This window comes from Hibiscus syriacus, unplaced genomic scaffold, assembly GCF_006381635.1.
Source record: "Hibiscus syriacus cultivar Baekdansim isolate YM2019G1 unplaced genomic scaffold, ASM638163v2 tig00110384_pilon, whole genome shotgun sequence".
NCBI lineage: Eukaryota > Viridiplantae > Streptophyta > Magnoliopsida > Malvales > Malvaceae > Hibiscus > Hibiscus syriacus.
In genome coordinates this window covers 370,851-395,857 of record NW_024062715.1, presented here as the reverse complement: position 1 = coordinate 395,857, position 25,007 = coordinate 370,851, and the positions used below count along the sequence as shown (strand labels likewise).

The window sequence follows — 25,007 nt, the reverse complement described above, 5'->3', positions numbered from 1 at the left end:
ACTCCAAATAAAATTATTTCGTTTCTTCCAAAAAATAGCAACACTATTTAGAGTTTCATTTCCTTATTTCGGGTGTAAAAAATTTGGAAAATTATGTTCACCTTAGGGGCAACATCCATTGTTAGGGATTACACTAGTTCGGGCAAAATTGCTTCTAAGGCAGTGACTAGACAGCACAATAAAATTACTTGGTCTTCATTTATTTACCTTATTTATTTTCCCCAGTGCTAATCTTTTATTTTGTACTAAGCTATTTTTTCAACATAAGTATGTACATAATTTTGTCAAATAATTTGATAAGATATTTCTTTGTACAACTCATATATATAGCAAGAATAAATAAATAAAAATATCAATTAACACATACTTACATCGGTGCAAGTATGTATGTCTCTCAATATCTTAATACCTGAAAAATGTTAACACATACTTACACTGGTGTAAGTATGTACATAATTTTGTCAAAGTATGTATATCTCAAATTATATCAATTCAGTAATGAGAAAAGTCAACACATAATTACACCGATATAAATACGTACATAATCTGTAAAATAATTTGATATGATATTTCATTGTACAACTCATACATGTAGCATGAATAAAATAATAACAATTAACACATACTTACACCGGTGTAAGTATGTACATCTCCCAAAACATGATCCCAAAATCTTAAACGACTATTACATCACAATCAGAAGGTTAACGTCTAGCTCAAACTACTATAATTTTTTAACGAAAAATGATGAGTTTGGAACATATGAATAGACAGTTGATCATTTTGTAACTTTTAATAGTTGGAGATTCAACAAAACAACATCATATACTAGGGATCATTTGTTACTTTACCCTAATTCCAATTTCAATAATGGAATGACAATTCATTTCTATCACAACATAATTATATTAGTGTAAGTATGTTTATGTAATTCTAAACAATTAAAAATTAAAAATAATATAATATATATTAAGTTATTTGTGTACAAATTTTATTAAAAATATATAAATTAAAAATAATAGGAAATTATATTTTATATGAACTCTTATGTAAATATGTTGAGTTTAATACTAAATATTCTTGTTAAAAATATATATCTAAAGGATAATTTGATAAAACATATATTTTTTTATCTTATATTCCTTCAATCAAACACTAATCTTATATTTCTGTCAAACAAACCAAACAAGATAATTTAACATTGTTAATAATATGTTAAGTAATACACCATTCCAATAATCTTACTTCCAATGATAATCTTATATTTCGTAAATCAAACGAATTCTCAATGAAACGAACTCAGCCTTCATGTATGAGATATCTATGTTAACCCAACATTTGAAGCAGTATATTTCTGCTTTACAGAATGCAGTCTTTTAGCTTGTCTTGTTGATTTCCTCAAGTATGACAAACCGTTCCTTTTCTTTCTTTCTTTCTTTTTTCTTCAAAATTTTATATCGGCAACGGATCTGCTGAGGCAGATAACCAACAACAAAAACAACTTGGAAGGAGAAATGTCTTTCTGCTGATTAAATCATGGCGCGGATGAACAGACAGCTTTATTACAAGAATAAATATTCAATCTTAAACCAATAGCTAGCAACCAGTCACCGAAGATAATAACATGAAATGAAACAACTTCATTGAGGATTTGGTTGAAGAAATCAACACTTCCATAACATTTACAATTACAACTAATTATCAAATTACAACATGTACCTGTTATCCAAATTTATCCCAACCTCACATGCAACATGATAGCAAGTTACCAAACATAAGTTACTCCTACAAATACATCACTTCAAGGAAGAAAAATTACCAACTTGGTATTCACTACAAATACTGAAAGCTTAGTTTATGTATTTACAAAACTTTTAGCAAGGCCAATGTATAAATGCTTTTTTGGGTTGGAGCACTTTTGGTGCTCAAAGTCTCAGGCCGAAAATCCCAAGCCAAAGCCTTCTCCAGTTCTGACAAATTTTCCTACGCAACTTATTATAAAATGGGAGACATTAGCCATGCCATGAAGAAAATTAGAAAGAAAGGCTAGTTTATCATACACTAACAGTAAAAGACAACTGCACAAACTACCGATCACTGAGTTACGGACGGGGCAAAATCCTTTACCTGTTGAGATTAATGCTTATTCAATTTCAGAATCTCCAATTTACCAGACTATTTGGCAACTTAGCTCCAGATATTTTGGATCTTCTATACCACAAAAACAATAACCAGAGTCCTCAATAATGCTCCATTTGCAATATGTGGAATGCAAATGAGCCCCCGGTATGGGTAATACGGACCTGGCAATTTGCTCAATGTGAAGAATATTGCAATTGTAATCAGGTTCCATGGAACTTTGCATTCTGAAAATCAAGCCAAAAGGTCAACAAAATGTTATACGCTGACATTGTATACAACATTTACCATGTTGGTAACATCCACATTTGAAAATTGCATTAGTTCTATTAAGGGGAAACAACAATAGACATGTTCAGGCATTAGCAATATGACAGATTCTCTGATGTAAATAAACCCATCCTCACAGTGATGGTAAATAAATTTCATACAATGTCTTTAAGTTTCCAACATCCTTTGTTCATAACAAAAATACATACCCTGAGAAGGGGAGACTGTTCTATGGCAGCTTCTTTCATCATCCCTACAAGTACAAAGCCAATGAGTAGGGGAACAGGGATGATGGTTAACTTCCTATGATGTGTACAGTATGTCATCTCACTAAGGGATGAAACTGCCAGTATAGGTGCACTTAGATATTTGACCATTGCCTGCACAAGATCAAGTATGAGTTGAACAAAGTTCTCGAAAGCTCTGTTCCAAGGAAATCTCTTAACTGGTTAAGGAGAATTGTCCCACAATCTTCTAGCCTTTTCTGTTATATGCTCAAAATTTTTTTTTTCAGGATCCCCAGACTGGCCTGGGCCCATATTTATAGCAGAACAGATATTTGGCTTGGTATTCTGAATAATTTGGTTTTGTTTCATGGCCAAACCATAACTTTGTGTAAAAAGATACCGAGCTGAATGCTGCCACAAAAAAGTAAGCACACAAAAGTAAATTATAAATGATATCTCTTTAAGGTAAACAGAGAATAGGTAAAAAAAATAAAGTAATATGCTAACATTGAACTTTAAGAATAAACATCATTATATGATCTCCATGTGACAAATAAATAAATAAATGAAGATCAAATCTAGCCAAATAGAGAACATTGACCCAAACAAATCAAGTAAAAAGAAACTCACATACCAACATTTACTCATACCTCAAAGCACAAACACGGTACCACCAAGAATATGCCCTTAAAGTGATTTGCAAAATGATTTAAGAATGGAAATACTTGTGTTAGTCGAACACAAGAAAACATATACAAGTGACATATATATATATATCAAGTGCAATATATGTATAACTTTTTTCATGCTCCTTTTGACTAACAGAAAATCCAAAACGACCTTCATTCTTTACAATGAACATGGTTAGATAAGACATAACTTACCTGAAGAAAGCTTACCAAAAGCGGAAAACCTTGAAGCACTCGCTTTAGCCATAACCATTTTGCAAGAATAAAGACTAGTCGAAAGACTAGTCGAAAGACAAGGTAACAAAGGAATAAAAGCAAGCTAGTTGTGTAAATGAATGTGAAGCAATAGTAGAATATTGAATACAGTGGCGGATTTAAAAAATTAAGAACGAGTCTAAAATTTTAATATTCTTTCCTTAAAAATAATGGGCATACAAAATTTTTTATTTTTTCTATTTTACCTTAAAATATCAAACTAAATTTCATATTTCTTTTTCTAAATAATGGGAATGCACTTTGCCTCTAGGGGCTTAGTGCATCCGCCCCTGATTGGATACAAGAAGACGCGTCATTCCACAAGCAAATGATGCAGCGCTGAGAAAGAGTATACAATTCAAGAACCATTTCTAATATAAAATTTTACCTTAACACTAGAGAGATTAAGTACAGAACTCACAAAAAAATCCAACTTAATTAATAGAAAAATCTAATACCCAAGATTCAGACCGAAAATTAATTGCCAAACCAACACATACAAAACAAAAAACATAAAGAGAAAAGGTTTACCTTGAGCTTATGAAGAAAAGGGGAATGAGTTTTAAGATACATTTCAGGAAAGCCGTGGAAATGGGTAGAAGCAGATAGCAACTGAGGAACAAGAAGTGATTTTCGTCATTTTCGTTATCTCAAGGCCCTTTTAGTTTTAAGAGATTTATGTGTAAAAGTTTTGAAGATGGGTTTTCTTATTAACTGCACCAAAACGCCATTGTTACAATTGTAGTGGGAGAAAGGGTCTGGGAAAAAATTGAATTATGCTACTGCCGAGACTATTCTATGAATTACTGAACTTTGGGACTATTCTATGAAATTATGGGTTTTCTTATAACCGAACCGACATGACTTTGGGACTCTTCTCTTTACTTTGAGCTTTAGAGGGAATAAGGAAACGATAGTATTAAGTAGGGTGTATAGGATGGAGATTATGCTTCTGCCGAGACTATTCTATGAAGTACTGAACTTACCTTTGATGGGGATTATCAGGGGTGTACGGGGTAAACAAATCGAGTCGAATTTATTGAATTTTATTAAATTAAAAAGTTTAAAGTTGAGTTTGATTTAAAAATTTGTGAGTTTAAAATTGTTAAGTTCGAGTCGAAATCAAAAGTTGAAGGTTGACTTCAGTAGAAAGATAACGAGCTTAAAATTTTCAAGCTAACTTGAAATAAAAAATTAAAACTCAATACGAGCTCGCAATATTCTCAAATTTAGCTCGGTTAAAGCTCAAACTCAAATTCGGTTCAAGTTCAAACTCAAGTTCGAACCTGAACTTAAGTACATAAAAGTCTTATTGTGTTTTTTAAAAAATAATATATAAAATTTAATGTTATTGATAATTTAATTTGTTTAAATATATTATTTTTTGGCTTATTTTTTAAATTATACTCAAAATTAATTTTTGGTGCCTAAAGATTTTTTCACTAAAAATAGGTGTCTAAAGTTTTTTCCGTTATACTTTTAGGTGGGTGTTATTAAATTAAAAACCCCCATAAATTATTATTTTTTGAATAATAACCCGCTTAACAAATTTGTTAAAAAAACCCCTTTGTGCACACGTAGGCCTAACTTGCGTCCTATCCAGTGCGTGAACGTGTCTCGCATTTCACATGACGCGAGGTACCATGCACTTTTCAGATTACCCAATTTAATATGGTTATTAGTACCTCACGTTTCTCAGTACGGGAGGTCCACGAGATATCGAATAGTTCTGAGAAATTTATCGCGAAAAATATTCAATGTTCCTCACGTCTTCTAAGAAGCGAGGCACGTTGTGCTTTTTCGAATTAAATTTAATAATTTTAATTTTAGTGATAGATTTAATTATTTCTTGATTAAATCATATTTAATTTAAAAAATTACATAACCTCTACGTTATATAAAATTTGTACGGTATATTTTGATTACATAATATTTAGGCAATAACATTTCTAAAAAGTAGATTATTATATAAATTGACACTAATAATAGTGAACATGACAGTCATGTATAACTTGAGGAAACAAACTTGCTTCGTGGTTCCAAAAATAAGAAGCATAACAAGTACATAGATTGTCATAATGTCACGCAGTACCAACGTTGGAGGTCTGAATTACACGCACAGTTGGTAGGACAACTGCAGTCTTCGATTTGTTCTAGGAAGATAATGTGGTGACGATACCACAACTGTAAAATGTAAAAAGGATTCATCTAAGAACGAAGAGGTAATAATTTTATTTTCATGATATAAAGAGCTTTCATGATTCGAATTCCTTCATCCCTCGATTTGCCACCAGAATAAACTGGAATAAGGCCATACACATATATGGCAAGAATGTGAGCTCTATCGACTACTTGCTTCAAACAATTTAGGTCGAAGTCCGAATTTGTTCCAATAAAAAAATTAAACATGCCCTCTCTGTATAAAGCTTCAAGATTGTTAGCATGAAGGCATATTTGGTGAGCCACCTTCCCGTGTTGATCCCACAGCATGATACTAATATTTTTCATAGAAGCGTTCTCGAAAATGTAATCTTGATCGGCAGCTTCAAGAAAACTCTTACAACTCAACTGCGTGTTGACGAAATCGAGGATGGAGTTAGAAACAACATGAAGTATTAAGACTTCTACCGAGAATTCAACAATATTAAAAAAACATTTTTTGGCATTTTCTTTTGAAATCGGTTTGGAAAACCTTCCAAAATGGGCCCTTGTTTATAACAATCCTCCCAGCCATCCTGAAGCGAGGTTTTGATGGACCTCGCTTTTCCCAAGACGCAAGGTATCCATTGGAAAGACGCGACACTTTAAATCAAATAAAATCCAAAGGTTCATAAGGAACTCGCATTCCAAACAATGCGAGATATGTCTCATTTCGTAAAACGCTAAGTGAGGTATTATTTTTAAAACAAATATAATGACATTATTATTAAATGTAAAAAAAAACCCCACAAAATCAATAAATTTGTACCAAATATAGTTATTATTTTAAAAAACGCGAAGCTAAAAAATGGGTTCATAGAAATTTTCGTTGAGTAATATGAGATGTTAAACGAAACATTTGTGAAAATGTTTGAGGTTACAAGCGTAGTTTTACAACTTCTATTTTAATTTAATATGATGTGAACTCATATGAGAAATGTAAACATGGTAAGATTTATATAAATAACTTATGCAGTTTTTAAATTTTAATTTTAGCACACATTAGCGGAAATGAGAAATAGATGTTACTTTCCATAATTAACAAATATCATCGCGTTAGAGAAGCTCAAAGGAAAACTTTGTCTTTTTTCTTCGTGCGGTCGGTATTGAGCACAAAGAAAAAAGCTCAGAAGCATTTCTCAAAAGATGTTCGTCTAGAAGAAGTTTCTCGGAAGGCCCAAACGGAAATCTAGATGCCATTAGAAGAGAATGCCTTAACACAAATCTTGGTATCGTGGGTACAAAATACAAAGGAGAAAAACCCATCATTGCTTCAAGAAGTTTGCAAAGGAAATTGCAGATGAAACCAAAAGAGAATGTATTTTTTAAAACTAGAAGTTTTTTTAGCATATTTCACGAGATGGTTTGTTTTGGTTTAGTGGAGGAAGAAGAATTTAAATAGGCAAATATAGTCAGGAATATCTACTGCTGGAAGTCAGGAATATCTGAGCAAAATGCTATATACACGTTAAACCACTATGTCAAATTAGCTACTGCTATGTCAGGAATCTCTAGAATTCGAATTTTAAAACCCGAGGTTCATGGCACTTCAGGAATATTCTTTGCAGGCCGACCAAGTCCCTTCCACATCTCATCAACAAGCCATTCTACTAAAAAAGGAGACTTCTATTCCAATTCATAGTTCAAGCTAATAGTGGTGAAGAAGCAAACTACAGACACAAGGTTAAAGCAAAGAAGGAAATTGATCAACAGACTCAATTCAATCTCACTCATAAGTTTATTTGACGCTTCTTGATTATACATAGTTTAAAGGCATCAACATTTTGTGCATATTTTGTTTTCCTCTTTGCATGATCATATATATTTTTAGAACATGTCGAGGAGAGGAATTGTTACTGCTTTGGTATGCTATGATGACAGAATGATGCCTGATGAATCTATTGGCATCGCCTTTCAGTCCGCACATACTATGACGATAACCTTGCCGAAGAAATTAACTTATAAAAAGTTAACGAAAGAAGTCAATAATGTTGTTCCACATGGTAATGGGAAAAAATTGAGCACCTTTAAGTATCGATTGCCGACGTCGTTAGAACCACTAATATACTCCATATGCAATATTGACGATGATGGTGATGTGGACATGATGATTGATTGCCATATGCAATATTCATTAAAAGGGCCTCTTGAGCTTTTTGCAGATTTCTCATATGATAATGATGCTGCTGCTTTTCCAAATTGGAGACGGGCTGATTTTGATTTCGATCATAATGTCCATAATTTGATAGGTAATTTACGCAACGACGTGAACTTATTGAGTGTTACTACTTGGGGAAATGACGTTGGTGAATAATTTTCTTCGATGCCAAGGTGTTCTTGCGTCGCTGGCTTGAACTTTGATTTGAATCTACAACCTAGAACATAGAATCCATACAACATTGGTATGGTGCATTATCTTCTCTGTAACACCCTAGTCCAGTTAGACCCGAAGATCCATGGATTACAATGTTACATGGGACTATCGAAATAGTAACCCAAAAATTTTCTTTTAAAACTGGTTGTAAATATCTGAAATTTAGACATTCATAATGTAATATAAAAACATAATAATATATTGGGTTTACAATTAATGGGGAGCTCCTAAAATATATCCACAAAAATAATACAAAATACTGAGTTCCAAAAAGAGTTATGTTTGAAAACATAATACGAGTCCATAATAGTACATGCCCTCTAAAGATGACTCAAGCCGTACTCTGAAAGGTCTCTAAAAATCTGAATATGAGGTACTAGAATATCTGACGACGATAACTCCCCATGACCTGCTCCCTAAGAATCTCTGTGCACGGAATCACATTCCGAACGCTGAGCTTACGAGCTCAATGCCTCACTAAAAATTGTACTATACTATATGCATTCACTAAATGAAATGGTAAGTGCCATATGTCTGAGTATACAACTATTGGACTACTAATCTGTGGTTGGCATCATGGTACGACTGAGGGATTCTGCATCTCGGAGCTCACTCACCCCTCTAGCACTGTCGAAGCACTATCGGGTACTCTTAAGTGAGATCTGGAAATCTGCATCGGAATGTATATTGTTGAGTTAATCGATCGATGGAAGCGGCCAAGAGGGGGTGAATTGGAAAATAAAAATCTGGTGGAAGCTTTTGTAAAAAATTGAAAGTAATTACACAGCGATTTAGAGTGGTTCGACTTTCTCAATCAAAGTCTGCGTCCACTACCTTAGCTATCCACACTAAGGATTTTCCAACAAATTCACTAATTTGTTCTTTCTTTTGAGGCCAAAGAGATACCTTACAACTCCCTCAAGAATATACCCCAATTCTTGAGAACACTCTTTCTCAAAGAGAAGATTACAAATTTTCAAACTTACAAGGAAATCCTCACAAGGTAGAATGTTTATACAATTCTAGAACAAAGAAAAGAACACTAAAAAATGAATAAAATTGAGTACAAGTAGTGTTCTTGAAAGCAAAATGAATATTGAATGAAAAATAGGCTTGAAATGCTCAAACTTGAGATTTGATGCTTTCTCTTTGATTCTAGTTGATTGTTGTTTCTTGTTTTTGATCAATGGCATCTAAGCTTGTTTAAATACACCTTCAAATGATTCTGAATGTTGAGGATGCTTAGTGGAGTCAATAGAGCCGTTTAAGTGTGAAAATAATTAATATTAGTGGTTGGGAGCGTCTCATGCATCGATGCATACCCTAGGTGCATAGGTGCATCAAGTGTAAAATTCAAATATTTTGACCGTTAGACTCTCAGTGCATCGGTGCACTAAGAGTGCATCGATGCATAAAATGCATTCGATGTTTTGAAATAGCCTGAGTGCATCGATGCATGGTCTTGTGCATCGATGCATCAAATGCACTAAGTGCATCGATGCATGGTATGTGCATCGATGCATAAAATGCATTCGATGTTCAATTAATTCCATGGTGCAACGATGCATGGATTGGTGCATCGGTGCATCACTTTGAAAATTTGATTTTAAGCTTGATTTTGGTTCAAAATACTTTGTGAAAATTGTTTTAAAAATAGTTTAAGTATAAAACACAATTTTACACATTTAGTAAGGTTTGAAATGATCTTGAAAGACTTGGAGTAATAATTTGATATTCGATTAATTGAATCGAATATACTTTAGAAAATCATTTGTAAAATTTTAAAATTCATTTAAACTTAGTTTGTTATATCGAAATATCAAAATGTTTTCAACATATACCCACTGACTTACTCTGTCGAGTCTTGGGGTATCTGGCGCCCAGTCAGCTATTGTAGTGACGTGGCACTGACTGTCGTATTTATGCTAAAAGGAACTCGGGTGTCTTGATTGTTTCCTGAGCGTCAAACAATGCTAGTTTTATGTAAACCTAGCTATTTTTGTTTCTAATGTTCTAATATTAATTATTTTTCTCACTTGAAGTCTTATTTGAGGATATATTGAAGTGTTGGGGTACCTTGAGTCTAATTCCCTTAAAAACTAGCCTTTTTTCCAAAACAGACTGCAAATATCAATACTAGCCCAAGAGTATCGATACTCTTACAAAAGTTTTGATACTTTCTACAAGTATTGATACTTTTAAACATTCTGAACCGCCTAGTTTCGATACCTTCTGGGAGTTTCGAAACTATGACCCAAAGTATCGATACTCTTTCAAGAGTATCGACACTCTTGCCTAGAAACTCACGAGTTTGCCCGAGAAGAAGAACAAGTTTCGATACTATCCCTCTAGTATCAAAAATCAACATGCAGAGAGAATAAAATATGTGCAAAAACTCCTACTCTACTATCCCAAAGACCTTAGTAAGGTCCCCAAACATTATTAATGTTTTATAAAGATACAAAGGAGCATAAATAGGGCTTCAAACATGTTTATAACTCTAAAACATGAAATCTACCATGGGAATGCTTCAAGCTTAAGCAACATGTTGTATTTCATCTAAATGACTTATATATGGTATAGTTGAGTGTGAGTTACATTTGATGTTATACTGCTGGAAATGTCAAAGGCTCAGCCCAAAGTAAATTTTTCATTCCCCTTAGCTTAGGAGCTTTCTCCAACCTCTTGCACTAAACAAAACCAAATACAAGGGTTACTAACTATTTCTAGGGATTAAGGAGGGTTTTAAAGCACTTCCTAAGGCTAGAAATATCTGAAAATATGTTAGAACCATCTAGTTTCTTAAACCCTTCTAAAACTCGTTTTTACAACCATGGCCAAAACTTGATCTTAAGGTCTCAAATAAATGATCAAGAGGTGTTGATTTTGATTCTTATATTGGTTTGATGAAATAGACTGAAACTAAACCAAAACTTTCACCTTTTCTTAAGAGAATGATGAAGAAGAGGAATAAAACTTGGGAGAAGAAGAAAAATGTGAAGAAAAATATAAGTTGGAATTCAGATGGTGATATCACCAAATTTTAATAGAAATCAGTTTTATTTTTAACAAGGGTATAATTGCTTCCTTGGTCTCTCCAATTTTGACTGCAGATTAAAAACACCCTTTTTATTTTCTATTAGGCTTACCTCAAGCCCAAATACTCTTTAATTTGGGTCAAGGCCTCCTACAATCTAAGGAATTAAACCAAGGTCCAACTCGGGTTAGCCCAATACTTCTAACTCGGGATTCGGGGCATTACAACTCTCCACTCCTAAATAAAATTTTATCCTCAAAATTTACCTGAGATGAAGAGGTAAGGGTGTTGATGCTGCATGTCTTCCTCGGTTTCCCATTTTACTTACTCGATGCCATGGTTCCTCCATCGCACTTTCACAAAAGGAATCATCCTGTTCCTTAACTTCTTCATTTCACTCGCCAAGATTCTGAATGGTTCCTCTTATAGGTCATGTATGAGCTGACCTCAATATGTTCTAAATGTATGATTTGTGAAGGATCGGAGGGGTATCTTCTGAGCATAAATACATGAAACACATTGTGAATGCGCTTCAACTCTGGTGGTAAAGCTAGTCTATAAGCAACTAGTCCAATTCTCTCAAGCGCCTCGTAAGGTCCTATGAAACGAGGAGTCAACTTGCCCTTGTGCCAGAAGCGGAGCACCTTCTTCTAAGGGGAAACCTTGAGGAATAAATTATCCCTAACTGCGAACTCGATGTCCTTACGCTTCAAATTTACGTAAGACATCGATCTGTCTGAAACTTCCTTGAGTCGGTTCTAAATCAATTGAACCTTCTCCTTGGTCTCTATCTTACCCTCACCGAGCTCAGTCCAACAAAGTGGAGTCCTACACTTATGTACATATAAGTCCTCGTACGGAGCCATTTGAATGCTCGAACGGAAATTGTTGTTGTAGGAAAACTCCACTAATGGCAAGTAGTCCTCCCAACTACCCTCTGGATTGATGATAGTACACCTGAGCATGTCCTCAAGAATATGGATAACTCGTTCTGACTTGTCATCTATCTGAGGATGAAAAGCTGAGCTGAAATGTAGTCGGGTGCCTAGGGACTCACGGAGAGCTTCTCAAAAGTGAGAAGTGAAACGAGGACCCCTGTCTGAAATGATGAAAGTCGATACACTGTGTAACCTCACTATCTCACGGATATACAACTGAGCTAACCTCACTAAGGTATTGTCCATCCTAACTGGGAGACAATGAGCTGATTTGGTTAGGCAGACTACTATGACCCAAACTACATCATGTCTTTATCTGGTCATTAGTAACCCAGTCACCCTGTCCCATTTCCACTAAGGAATCTGAATGGGCTGAAGCAAACCTGAGGGAACCTGGTGTTCCGCCTTAACTTGCTCACACACTACATATCTAGCGATAAACTCCCATATTTTAATAGAAATCAGCTTCATTTTTGAAAAAGGGTATAATTGTTTCCTTGGTCCCTTCAATTTTGACTGCATATTAAAACCACCATTTTTATTCATTTTTAGGCTTACCTCAACCTTAAATCCTCTTTAATTTAGGTCAAAGCTTCATACAAGCTAAGGAATTAAACCAAGGCCTATCTCGGGTTAGCCTAATACTTCTAACCTAGGATTTGGGGTACATTCTCAGTATGAAATGAGATTGCAAGAAGATGAAGCGTTTATCCATTCGAAGATTTGCCAACATCTATGAGGAGACATTATTCTACTGGTGTTGTCGACTTTGATATTTGTAGTACGGTTCGTGATCTGTTTCGTTATCGATGTACATGTGTTACTCCTGTTGTCCCCGTAGTCGACAACACTGAACTATTCAAGTTTGATGGGGATACTTCCGAAGAAGAACCATTAAGGGAGATCGACCAGACGATGACAAAGTGGGCCCCTTCAATGAAGAACTATAGGACCTTGACATATCAGAGGGAGCATTTGATGAAGACATTCCACATGATGCGCCTCCTGTTTCCTATTACCAGCCACCATCCCACTTCACAACAGTTGAGATAGAACCTTTAAACACTCTGAACTTTTCGAAATTCTAGCAGCTTGATCAATACAACGAACATGGTGATGGTGAGCTCTATCTTGGAATGACATTCATAACTCAATATGGTTGCAATTAGTAACTATAATATATGTCACTCTATTACGTTGACAGTTAAAAAAATAGTAACATACAAGTACATGGTTGAATGCGACCACAAGTCTAATGGATGTAATTAGAGGGTTCGTTTATCACACTTGAAGAGGTTGAACAACCTATGGAGGCTAACAAAATACGAACAACCTCATACATGCATCATCAGCAGGCTCTCTCAGGATCATCCAAACTTATCTGTTCACGTATTTTGTGATGCCTTCGTACCACTGGTTAAAGTAAATCCATGTATTTCAATTTCTAGTTGTATTGATACAATTACATCTCAGTACAACAACACTATTAACTACCATAAAACATGGTACGCTAAGTATCATGCTCAACAAAAAGTGTATGGTCAATGGGAAGTATCGTACATAAAGTTACAGCCATGGCTGGCCATGGCTGAAACTAATGAAAAAATACATATCGGGCATGGTCATCAAACTTGAAACTGTGCTAGTGTACAAAAATGATCATGTTGTACAAGGTGCGTGTTAATTTCACCGGCTATTTTGGACATTTTTGCAGTGTGTTAATGCATTTTGACACTACAAGTTGATGGTTCATATCGACGACACTTGCTTGTACGGAAGGTACTCACAAATAATGTTGTTGGTAGTGGAATAGGACGAAAATATGAAAACAATTCCCCTCGCATTCACAATAGTTGAAAAGGAATATATAAACTCTTGGGAATTCTTCTTCAAGTACTTGCAAAAACATGTTCTATTACAAGTTTTGTATGAGCGCTGTGGTGGGATATGTCTTATTTCTGACAGAGGCGCAAGGATCATATACGCAATCGAGCGCATGGGACCAACTTGGAAGCCTATCACCAGTATTGTTTAAGCCATATTGTCGCAAATTATGTGAAAAAAAATTAGGAACGAAGATGAATGCATAATGGTTCTTCGAATGGGTACATTTTTCAATTTATTTGGATTTAGATACATTGTCATTTATTATTTATAATTAACTGTTGCATTTTCAATGGGTAGGCCACTCGTATTCCACACACGAGGTTAGCAAGTTGTTTGAAGAACTGAGACACATGAATCAGGAAGGCTACAATTACCTTGCTAAAATCCCGATGGAGAAATGGCTTCGGTCATTTGATGGGTGCAGACGATATAGTCACATGACAACGAACTTGGCTGAGGCAATCAATTCATCACTAAAGGGAGTGCGACATTTTCCTATCACTTTCGTTGTCAAAGTGACATATTAACGGTTGGTAACTATGTTTGCAACATTGGGAATGTAAGTAGTTGAGTAGATTGCAGTTGGTCACAGAATTAACCTAGACCTCAAACGAAAATTGAAAACCTTTCTACAACACTCAAACGCGATGCGTTTCTCGCGAACAAAATCAATTATGTGTTTCAAAATATTCCAAGCCAATGGAAGGCAAACATTACAACACATACGTCGTCAATCTACGTGACAGAACATGCAATTGTGAAGTATTCCAAACATTCAAATATTTGTGTGCGTATGTCATTGCCGCTTGTTCTTCTGTATTGATTGACTACGTGCAACTCGTTTATCACGTGTACTTACTGGAAACCATATTCAATGTATACCGGTACGAGTTTTCTCCGATTGGAAATGAAAGGGATCCTGATGCGGTTGATGATGAACCTATAATACGTCCAGATTTCATACTATAACGCCAAAAAAGGGGCCCTCCACGCTCAACGAGAATTTAGAGTGACAAAGTTTGGTCGACCATCGAGAAAGAACCAGACAACCGAAGCTTTGTAGTATTTGTAGGAATCCTAGGCACTCAAAAAAACAAATGTCCTAATCGATCACACCCTAATCTCGATTAGTTTGTTAGCATCTTCATTTGAAAAAACAAGCTTTACAACTATTTTTAATGCGAATTTTACCCCAATTGTAATGTCTCGTATGTGCTGATATTACTCTCAATTGAGAAATAAGTTACATTACCACACTTGTACTCTTATAAATTATACAATTTTTCATATTAACAACCAGGAAAAAAACCTCGAATATGCCTACCAAACCATTTTAGCATTACCTTCATGCACAAAACAAGCTTTGGAACCATTTTCAACGTGATTTTTAGCCCGCCTACAATATCTCGTATGTTTTTATATTAGACTCAGCATAAAGATAAATTCTAATACTACGCGAAGAATCTTATAAATTACAAAAATTTCAAGATTAAATACTTGAACATGCCTATAAGCACTTGTGGTTTGCTGGAAAAACAATATGCCTTGCTTCTTGGAAGACGTGAGGTACATTGAATACTTTTCTTAATAAATTTCTCGAGGCGGTTCAATATCTTGTGGACCTTGCGTTCTGGGAAACGTGAGGTATTAAATAAACATATTAAATTGGGTAATCTGAAAAGTGCATGGTACCTCGCATCCTTTGAAATGCGAGACACGTTCACGTGCTAGGTAGAATGCGAGTTAGTCTTACGTGTGCACAAAGGGGGTTATTTTTCTAACAAATATGCTATGGAGTTATTCAAAAAAATAATTTATAGGGGTTTTTAATTTAATAATGTCCTTTAGGTGTCTACTGTTAAAAAAACTCGTTAAGTGACATGTGTCACGCCCATATTTTAAAAAGAAATATTTTTAAAAAATATTTTATTTTTTAAAAGAATATAAACGTTACACGTGTGACTTAATGTTTTTTTTAACGGTAGACACCTAAAAATGTAACGGAGAAAATTTTAGGCACCTATTTTAGTGAAAAAATTCTTTAGGCACCAAAATATTTTTCGAAGCATTCTTTAGACACTTATTTTTGTATTAAGCCTATTTTTTTCGAATTGCTCGAGAACATTTTGAGTCAAGTATCATATAATTTATTTCGGCTTGTTGAACTTAAGTCAAGTTTGAGCTCGAATCCATTCAATTCAAGCGTTAATCAAGATTTGACTAAATCAAACTCGAATAATTTATGATCTATCTCATCTCACTTAGACGTATCACTGCTTTATGTAAAGTGCAAATTTTCCAGTTCAATTTACCAGAACAGTAAACATAGAATCAGGAACAATAAATTTTCTGAAACCTTTCAAATCATTAAAAAAGAATTAAGATTTGATCCTTAACGTGGAAATGGTCTGTTCAACATTCCTGATTAACAATCAAGTTTAACACACTTCTACCAAAAAAAAAACTGCTTAAAAAATGAGTTCAGTTTCAATGGTATAGCATAATAAGTTCACTGAGACTGAGGGTTAATCCCATCCATCTATAAGGTGCAACTATTTACATGCACGCACGCTGATAAGACATATAGAGAAATCGTGTCTTCAAGCAGCAGCTGGCATTGAGGTCGAAAGGACCACATAGGACAAATTTTGGAGTCCATCCTGGATTTTGCTCACAGCAATAGCCTGATCACTTCGGAGATGTTCGGAGAAGAAACTAGCTTTCTCCTGGATTGATGCCTTTGAAAGCGCTTCATGTGAATCTGCATTAACACTCTTAATGGCTGCTACATAAGCTTCAGCTACATCAGATATGCCTGAAGAACATATTTAAAAGATAATCATCCTCGTTTATCAGCTCTCACAGGTACCGGCATGAAGATATGTGATACAACTGATAAGAAAGGAGTACAAGGAAACTAACCTGTGATAAAGCTGCTGGTTACAGCTTCCACATTTCCAGTCATAGATTGTGCCTTTAGTCTGATTAGTTTAGCCTTCTCAACGGAATCTTCAGGCCATTCGATATTCATCGTATCGCTGTCAGCATCTTCATCTTGAACTCTGTTAGAACTAGATATGACAGATTTACCCAGCAGCAGGAGATGAGACATTGCTAAACAGCACATTTCTGAAAGCCTCTGCATGGACACGCATAGTGATTTTATATTCATCAAGGTACACAAAATAAATATCATATCCCAAAAAAAAAAACCATTAAAGTGTTCAAAAGAATTTGAAAATATCTCAATACATGGACACCCTCCGAGTGCAGTGACTCTAGCCTTCCAGCGGTTCTTTGAATTATATCGCTAACGACCAATCCTGCCAATGCATTTGTGAACCTGAAAAGGTGGAATTAACAATAGAGGCATCAATCAGAAATAATACTTACTTATCAGAAGAAGAAAAAAAGTTTACAACACTATAAAATGTGTTGATAGTTCTGAACATGTCAGTATCGCTGTATACCCGTTCAGAGTTCATACTGTATCAAGAAACCCTACACACTTGTGACCATGTATATAAAATAAAAAATGTTACGTGCAAATTCATCGTGTATCATAAAGCATATGCATGACTCATATGAGGATGAAAATGAAGTTAAGCACAGGTTACTGAGCATGTGGAAACAAATGAAATCAACTCAGTTAAAGGAAATTCAAATTTCATAATTGGAACTGGATGACCTCCTGAATGAAAGCCAAAATAGAAGATATCTATAAGTAGAACAGAAAATCAGAGAACACGGATTACATAGCAAAGGTAAAGTAAAAAAAAAACTGCGTTCAGCAATTTACCCGGCAGCCATATCAGCAGCCTTGCTGACACTTGAATCATGTAAAATTTTCATTTCATCATGACTGCCCTCTGTTCCAGTTTCTATTTTCTTTCCTTTGGCCAACTCTGGACCAGTTCCATCCATTTCAGCATCTAAACTAAAAATTTGTTGGATTTGTTTAAGCTTTCCCTCATAGACAGATTTCTGTTCGGATGACAATTTTGTTTTCCTCCGATTAAATAGAAGGGCATAGTGGCTGGACAATGCCTCCAGTTCCTGTAAGCAATATAGTTCAGCAATTTGAAAGATAAAAATCATTACAATCATGAATATCAACTTCAAGGATAAAAAGTTAACCTCCAACTGCTCTGGACCTCCATATATGTAGAAGCATCGATCAAAGCTAACTTCCTCTAACGATTGATCCTCATCAGATGGCTGTTCAGTGCCCTCTGCATTGTTTTCAACCTCTATACCAGTTTCATTGATCAGTAGATCCATAGTTTCCTTTCCCACATATTCAAGAACTTGCATTCCCTTTGTTGTAAAGGCTCTTCCACTCTGTAAAATAAATACGAGAAATAAGAGATCATTGCGACATTACCAAACAGAAAAACAAGGACTGCACAATGACAAACCTCAATTAATGATGGTGGAACTGAACCAGCGGGTAAACCTCCTTGCTGAATAGAATCAGCAATGCTTACAGCAGAATACTCAAGCCTAGAAAATAAAAGAGAAAACAGAGACATATTAGTGGAAAAATGTTTTATGAGTATATGATATCTATTTCTTGAATTCGATGACAACAATAGTTGAATGCTACAACATAGGACAAAATACGGGGAAATTATACAAAGAAGCACAAAATCAAGCATCAGCATGCAGTGCTCAGTTGTTTATCTTGGCATGAAAAGCCACAATTATAAAAGTAAGAATTTAACTAGACACGACACTTGAATATTCTAAATGCCGGGAAAATTCTATTCAATCTAACACGGAATAGAAGTGGTTAATGTCTTGAACAGAGTCATGTCACGGCTTCTGCAGATGAGAAGGAAGATCCAATATGCAAGATATTCCATGATTATAGAACTCTGGAGCCATTGGTTCAGAAATTAAAAATATTCACACTGAATGACTTCCAAAATATTTTTGGAGAAGCCTTGAAATTATCAAGAATGAGTCATTTTTCTCTAGTTTTTTTTTCTGTTAGCTCCAGGGAATCAACTAATTATTTAAAAAAAATGTATTGAAAGAAACGAAACATACTTCTGAACAAAATCGGTACCCCCTTTCAGTGCACTCCCTAGTGCCTGCCACGCACCAGAAGCAAAATTCTCCACAGAGTTGTCAAAAGCCTTCAAACCCTGTGAACAGTGAAAGTAGGGGAAAAACAAATCAAATATCAAAATATTGATTCTTGTCCATCACAATGATATGGTGCAACTGACATTACACATTTGTGTGTCTGCATAAACAAAGCCCAAAAATGACTATCATTGTTCCAGATCCAGAACATTGCAGCTAATACTAGAACACAGTATCGAAATGGATAAAAGAATTGCCTGGCCAAGGAAAGAATCGCCACTTGCATTCTCTAACTTATCCAGAGCAGACTTTCTTAGCTTGTCATTCTCATCTTCACTTTCCTTTTCAATTGGAGATTCTTCTTCCTTAGAAGATTCAGAGTCCTCAGCAATTTGAATATCTGCAAGGCTTTTTGCCGCCTTTTCTGCAACCACAGAAGCCTGCATCCATAAAGTAATGCTTAAAAAGATTGAAAACAGCTTGCTCTGATCATTACAAGAGAAGCTACTGCATATAACTCCTATAATATCAGTTCAAGTTGTTCTGAATATTCCTTGATCATAAAGATAATTCTCATATTTCACTCCCTAAATCCTACATACAAAACAAAACTCATAATACATAAACTGAAAGTCTTAAGAGCGCAGTGAAATATGAAAATTATTGACCTGAAGGGGGCACCTTTTGATCTTTATATTATTATACCATATTTCCTTTCAGCACTTCCAGCTTCAGTAAAGATATAATGGTAATAGTTGGCATTGGAAAAACAAAATGCAAGTGTTCCCTCAAAACCAAATAGGAAAGTAAATACTGAAATCAGATTTCTTAATCAAAATGAACTAGTTGCAACTTTGACAATGTTCGTTTTCAAATGATGGGATGGACCAATTTCACCAATAATAGTGAACAGAGTTCTTCCTATGAACCTAAGTTCAGTAATAATGACAGCATCTAGTATCTATGTGAAACATGGTGATATTTCTACAACCAGTAGGTCTAACATAATGAATGAACGCCTGTAATAGCAACTTGGAAGGTCCTCAAACAGTGAACTACATCTTACACAACATGTATTAAAAGCAAATCACAAAAGGCTCCACCTAGAATGAAAAAAATAAAAGTTCATCGTAGAAAAAATAACACATATTTCCTTTCACATAATAAAATTTGGTTAAGCACATAATAATTATGTTATTAACACTAGTTCGTGAAAAAGGTGCGGCAAGTAAGTACCAAGTAATTGTACTGTAATTATTATTATTATTATTTTTTTTGTTCTGTAATGAGTAATAACCACATTCAACATATACAAGCCCACCACCTAGGCTCTAAATTTTCATACAAAATTATGTCTTGGAAGAGTGAGCTTCAATTTTCCCTTCTTACACTTCCAATGCTTCACATATAAAACATAAAGGTTTAATTCATCAAAAAAAAATCTCAAACATCTAAATCCATAGTTAATAAAGCCTCCACAGTATCAAAAACCTACTGAATTAATCAACAAAGTGAATCTCACTTCAAAATGGGTAATTGAAAAAAAATATCAAAACTACAAATTGCACTTCCAGATCTGAATTGACTCAAACCCAAATATCTAAACAAAATCAAATAAACAATCTTTAATAGGAACACGAAAACCCATACAAGCATATACATAAACAAATATTAAGGGATATAAAAATCAAGCCTACATTGCGAGAGATCTCAGCGGCAACAGTGGCAACCTTTTGAAGATCTGAGAGAACAGAGAAAGCAGAGAAACCCCAACCGCCCCATCCTCCTCCATTAGTTGGTGCTGTAATTGACGCCCGTTGCTCCTCCGCCTTGGGTTCTTCTTCATTTCCCTGGTCTTCCTTTTCTGAAGATACCATTTGTTGTGGCGGTGGGTTCTTGGCATCTTCCATTTTTCCTTTTCCGTAGCAAAAGGGGGAAAAAGAACAGATTAGAATTTCGTATACGGAAACAAAGAACCTACAAAGAAATGGTGATTTTCTGGAATTGAAGGAGATCTGTTTAAGGATAGTTGGAGCTTCAAGTTGGTTGAGAGTCGAGGGGTATGGCGGCTGTTTTCAGTCGAAAATTGACCTCGAAACCGTGAACTCAACGTGCGTTTGAAGGCAATCGAATCGACTTTCAAACAATAAGCAATCTAACCGCTGGCGCTTTTGTGGTTTTCAGGTTTTGTTGCAACGATTGGGCCAGACCAAACCTATTATATTTCCATCCTCAACCCATTGGGTTTTTAGTTTTAGATTTATTAGTATGAATAGTCCTCAAAGAATTCTGAAAACCCATTCATATTTAAAAAATATATATATTTCGATTTTTTTTTTTTTTTTGTAGAATAAGTACTTTACTTGAATTCTTTTTCGGTGACTGGAATTCTGAGAATTTGAATAGTACTTTATTGGTAAGACACTTGAACATTCATGAGCTTGAGATTTCCAGTGAATGAATGATTAGAAGTGAGAATTAAACTGGATGATATTTTTAGTGGAGGGCAAAAACTTCCAAATGAAAAAAAGGAAACAAACTAAAAATAAAGTAATGAATAAATAGTAATAATAATAATAATAATGATGGCGACAATAGTGACGACAGCTAATGGCAACAGGAGGTGATCAAGTGACAATCAATGATGGGAGATTTTAACTAAATTCAAGGGTCAAATTGATATTATATCTAAAGTTAATGATCAAAATAAAAACAAATTAAGGGTTAAATTAGAAATTAATCCCTTTTGACTGTCGTGCCATTGAATTAAACAAACATACATGACTAAAATTAAATAAATTAATAACGTAAATGATCAAAGCTTAACTTCTTTTTAATTTAGTTAATAAGAGTATAAATACATAAAAAGGAAAGTGATTACTTCAGTAGTTTACCCTTAATTGTATTGCAAGGGATTTGCAAAATCAAACGCACAAAATACCAGTGAAGTGAGCCATCAACACTACTAAGATTAAGAATATATAATTTTTGGCAGCAATGAACAAAATTAATCTGTTAATACAAGTAAACTTTTAAACAAAATGACATTTTACTTTTTACAAAGCTGATGCATTAAGATAGATTAAACAATTACAAATGTAGATATTCAAAACTCTCAACTTAAAAGACACTTCCAGTTCTGGAAAATGGCCATACGAAGGGCTTAAATCCCAGATACAAGAACAGTCGATTTGCTGCTTGAAAACCCTATATTACAAACTCCCCATCTCATTTTATCTACAATGAAGCTAGTATATGGATAATAACAATAAGCATCCATCAATCGGTCTCGTGGTCAGGTGCAGGAGAGTACCAGGCAGGAAATGTGCCCTTAGTTCTAAGCATTCTGGTAAAGGGGGAATCAGGCATTCTTCCTCTCTCTTCCTCCTCTAATTCTTCTGCAGATTTTGGCAACCCATCGGGGATATGCAAGAATCTCTTACCTTCATTTTCGGTAACCAACGGCTTAGCCATATTTGAAAATCCATTGTTGTTTCCCTTGCGGATGGATGCAATTCCATGTAAGAGTCCGATCAATGACTTGACACCCCCTGCTTGAATAATTATCTTCTCTAAATCTTCTTTCGGTGTATCTTTCTGTCATGTATTACAAAACTCATACAAGTTAAATATCCATGTAACAAACATGTTCAACACATTTTCACAATCCAGTTTAAGAATACCATTCTCCAAGCATGATCCGTAAACAAGAAAGAACTACGTAAAAATTAAATATCCAACGTCAGGCATAGTATCTAATACTCTGAAAAAGTGAAACATGTGACTGTCTTAAAACTTTTCACTGCTAGAGTGCTAGTGAATCAAAGAGGAACTCTCAATTATGGCATAAAAATATACCAGAGTTCATTAATTATTCTTTTCTTACTTCGATTTATTTACTATGAAATTGAACCAAAATTAGCTAAACTAAGAAATAAACAAATCTATCTAAATTGCCATTATTCATGATCTAATCAGAATGTTAGAAGTGTTACAAATTATTATGGATTAAAAAGCTTTACAAATTAGTTTAAACTGTTCTTAGATAGTACTTATTTTGTAAAAGTAAAATTAATTTAACGAAGCCCTAACAGTGGAGGTGAGCAGAACTCAACGAGACTAAAAAAAATCAATCTTTTCGACTCGACTTGAATTGACTCGAATTTTTATTTATTTCGAATCAAGTTATAAAATAAAGCTTGAATATCTTAATAACTTGGAATGTTTAATAATTAGTGAATTAGTTGAAATATATGTGAATGGTATACTTTCATGAAAATTATTTAAATTAGAATCAAATAGTATTATAAATATTTAAAATAAAATTTAAATATAAAAACAATTCAATTCAACTCAACTCAAAACCTTTTAAATAAAGATTTTATTATAAAATAGGATTAATCGCCTCGAATAACTCAGATTTTTTTTTACTCTAATCAATCGAAAGCTAGCACTATAGTCTACAGTTTCTCTTATTTTCTTTCTTCTAGACTTCAATTTCCTTATTATCCAAACAGGTCTAATACCTTAAAATTTTAAATCTATAAAAAACTTACCTCAAGATCTTTCAACTCGAAATAAGCTCTCCAGCAACTATAAGAATCGTCTCCTTCAAGTGTGGAACAGTAATCTAAAAAAAACACAAAAATAAATTCAAAATCACTTTGATTTAATTTTTAAATTTAAAGTTATACACAACTTATTTACTAACCGGCGAGTTGGTTCTCGGACTTCTCAATCAGGGGAGGCTCTTTGACGGCCCGCTCGAATTTCGTTCTGCTAAAAGGTTCGAGCTTCGGTATGTAGGCGTCGCTGCTGGAAGAAGAGCGAATCGTGGAAGCGAATCGAGTTTTGGACGGCGGCGATAATCCCGCGCGGTGGATATCTTTAACATCACCGGGGATGGGAGATGAACAGGGACGCAATAGGATCGACTTAATCATCTTAACCAAACGGATAACATAAACTCAGATCTTTTACTTGATTGACGAATAATATAATGTGACGATGCGTTTAAATAGTTGACCCAAGTAGATAAGGATCTAAAAGATATTTTTTGCCTAAGATGGGTTCAGGATATTTTGTGTTGATATGCTTGAATATTTGGAATCCTATCTGTTGACCTTACAATATTGGTTTTGATCTTTAGATCAGAGTCGTTGGATAAAGTAGAATGATTCAGCAGCGGTTGAGCCCACCGGATTTGTTCTTTTTGGGCTTTTAAATAACTTTAGTTCGTGGTTTTGGAGGATTATCCGGATTCATATTATTTTTAAGGTTAAAATACATAGTTGGTCACTTTTGTTTTATTTATCTAAACATATAGTCATTTGATCTAAAAAAGTTAATACGTTGTCACTTTTGTTTCATTTCAAGATGTTATCACTGGGACGTTAGTTTTCGTGTGGTGGATGATGTGTCACATTAGTAAAAATGTTAATTTTAATTTGAACCTTTAAACTTTAGATAAATTATTAACATGGTCCTTTTGTAAACCCAAAATAGTTCTAGAATAAAATATCAATTAAACCATTTTTTTTATATGTTTCTTCCCCAAACCTATCTTCTCAGCCATTTCCCCTTCTTCATCTCTAAGGAAGCTGCAATAATCATGGACCCAACATTCCCTTCACCAATTGGTAATCCTGTGAGAGGCTGTTGGAAATTAGAGAGGGCAAAAGAAAGGAAACTTAAGGCCAAAAGTCCAAAACTAAGATTATTTTATGCATCCAAATACAGAATACAAAATACAATCTAGGGGCAAAATTTGAGTAAAGGAAGAGGGGTTGATATGGGTATGGTGTGTGAAGCGTAAGCAAATTTACCTTCAGCCGGGTGCGTGATGCCATCTTGAGACATAAGAAAGACAGCTCCTACAGTCCAAGACCACACCCCTGTTGT

General features: G+C 34.6%; 2 protein-coding genes and 1 long non-coding RNA gene across 5 annotated transcripts; all 3 read right to left on the bottom strand.

The window, feature by feature from the left end:
- Positions 1 to 2,999: 2,999 nt before the first annotated feature.
- LOC120122050 lies at positions 3,000 to 4,252 on the bottom strand. Its single transcript, XR_005516041.1, has 2 exons — positions 4,112 to 4,252; positions 3,000 to 3,047 (listed from the first exon to the last, which is right to left on the bottom strand). It is a non-coding gene; the product is annotated as an uncharacterized LOC120122050 (long non-coding RNA).
- Positions 4,253 to 16,465: 12,213 nt separating this feature from the next.
- Positions 16,466 to 21,251, bottom strand: LOC120121948. 3 transcript variants are annotated; one of them, XM_039141209.1, is made up of 10 exons: positions 21,098 to 21,251; positions 20,804 to 21,020; positions 19,364 to 19,546; positions 19,068 to 19,165; positions 18,434 to 18,518; positions 18,153 to 18,356; positions 17,815 to 18,071; positions 17,268 to 17,358; positions 16,938 to 17,154; positions 16,466 to 16,830 (listed from the first exon to the last, which is right to left on the bottom strand). In XM_039141209.1, exons 2-10 carry the CDS (start codon positions 21,014 to 21,016, stop codon positions 16,616 to 16,618), a joined length of 1,563 nt encoding a protein of 520 aa, XP_038997140.1. In that variant the 5' UTR covers positions 21,017 to 21,020; positions 21,098 to 21,251; the 3' UTR covers positions 16,466 to 16,615. The 3 variants fall into 3 exon arrangements, with proteins under 3 accessions (XP_038997140.1, XP_038997139.1, XP_038997141.1); XM_039141208.1 differs by having other exon boundaries at positions 20,804 to 21,247; XM_039141210.1 differs by having other exon boundaries at positions 20,837 to 21,247.
- A 1,133-nt stretch (positions 21,252 to 22,384) lies between these two features.
- LOC120122053 (CCG-binding protein 1-like) lies at positions 22,385 to 24,110 on the bottom strand. The gene is made up of 3 exons (XM_039141302.1): positions 23,818 to 24,110; positions 23,663 to 23,736; positions 22,385 to 22,703 (listed from the first exon to the last, which is right to left on the bottom strand). Exons 1-3 carry the CDS (start codon positions 24,047 to 24,049, stop codon positions 22,386 to 22,388), a joined length of 624 nt encoding a protein of 207 aa, XP_038997233.1. The 5' UTR covers positions 24,050 to 24,110; the 3' UTR covers position 22,385.
- Positions 24,111 to 25,007: the final 897 nt, after the last annotated feature.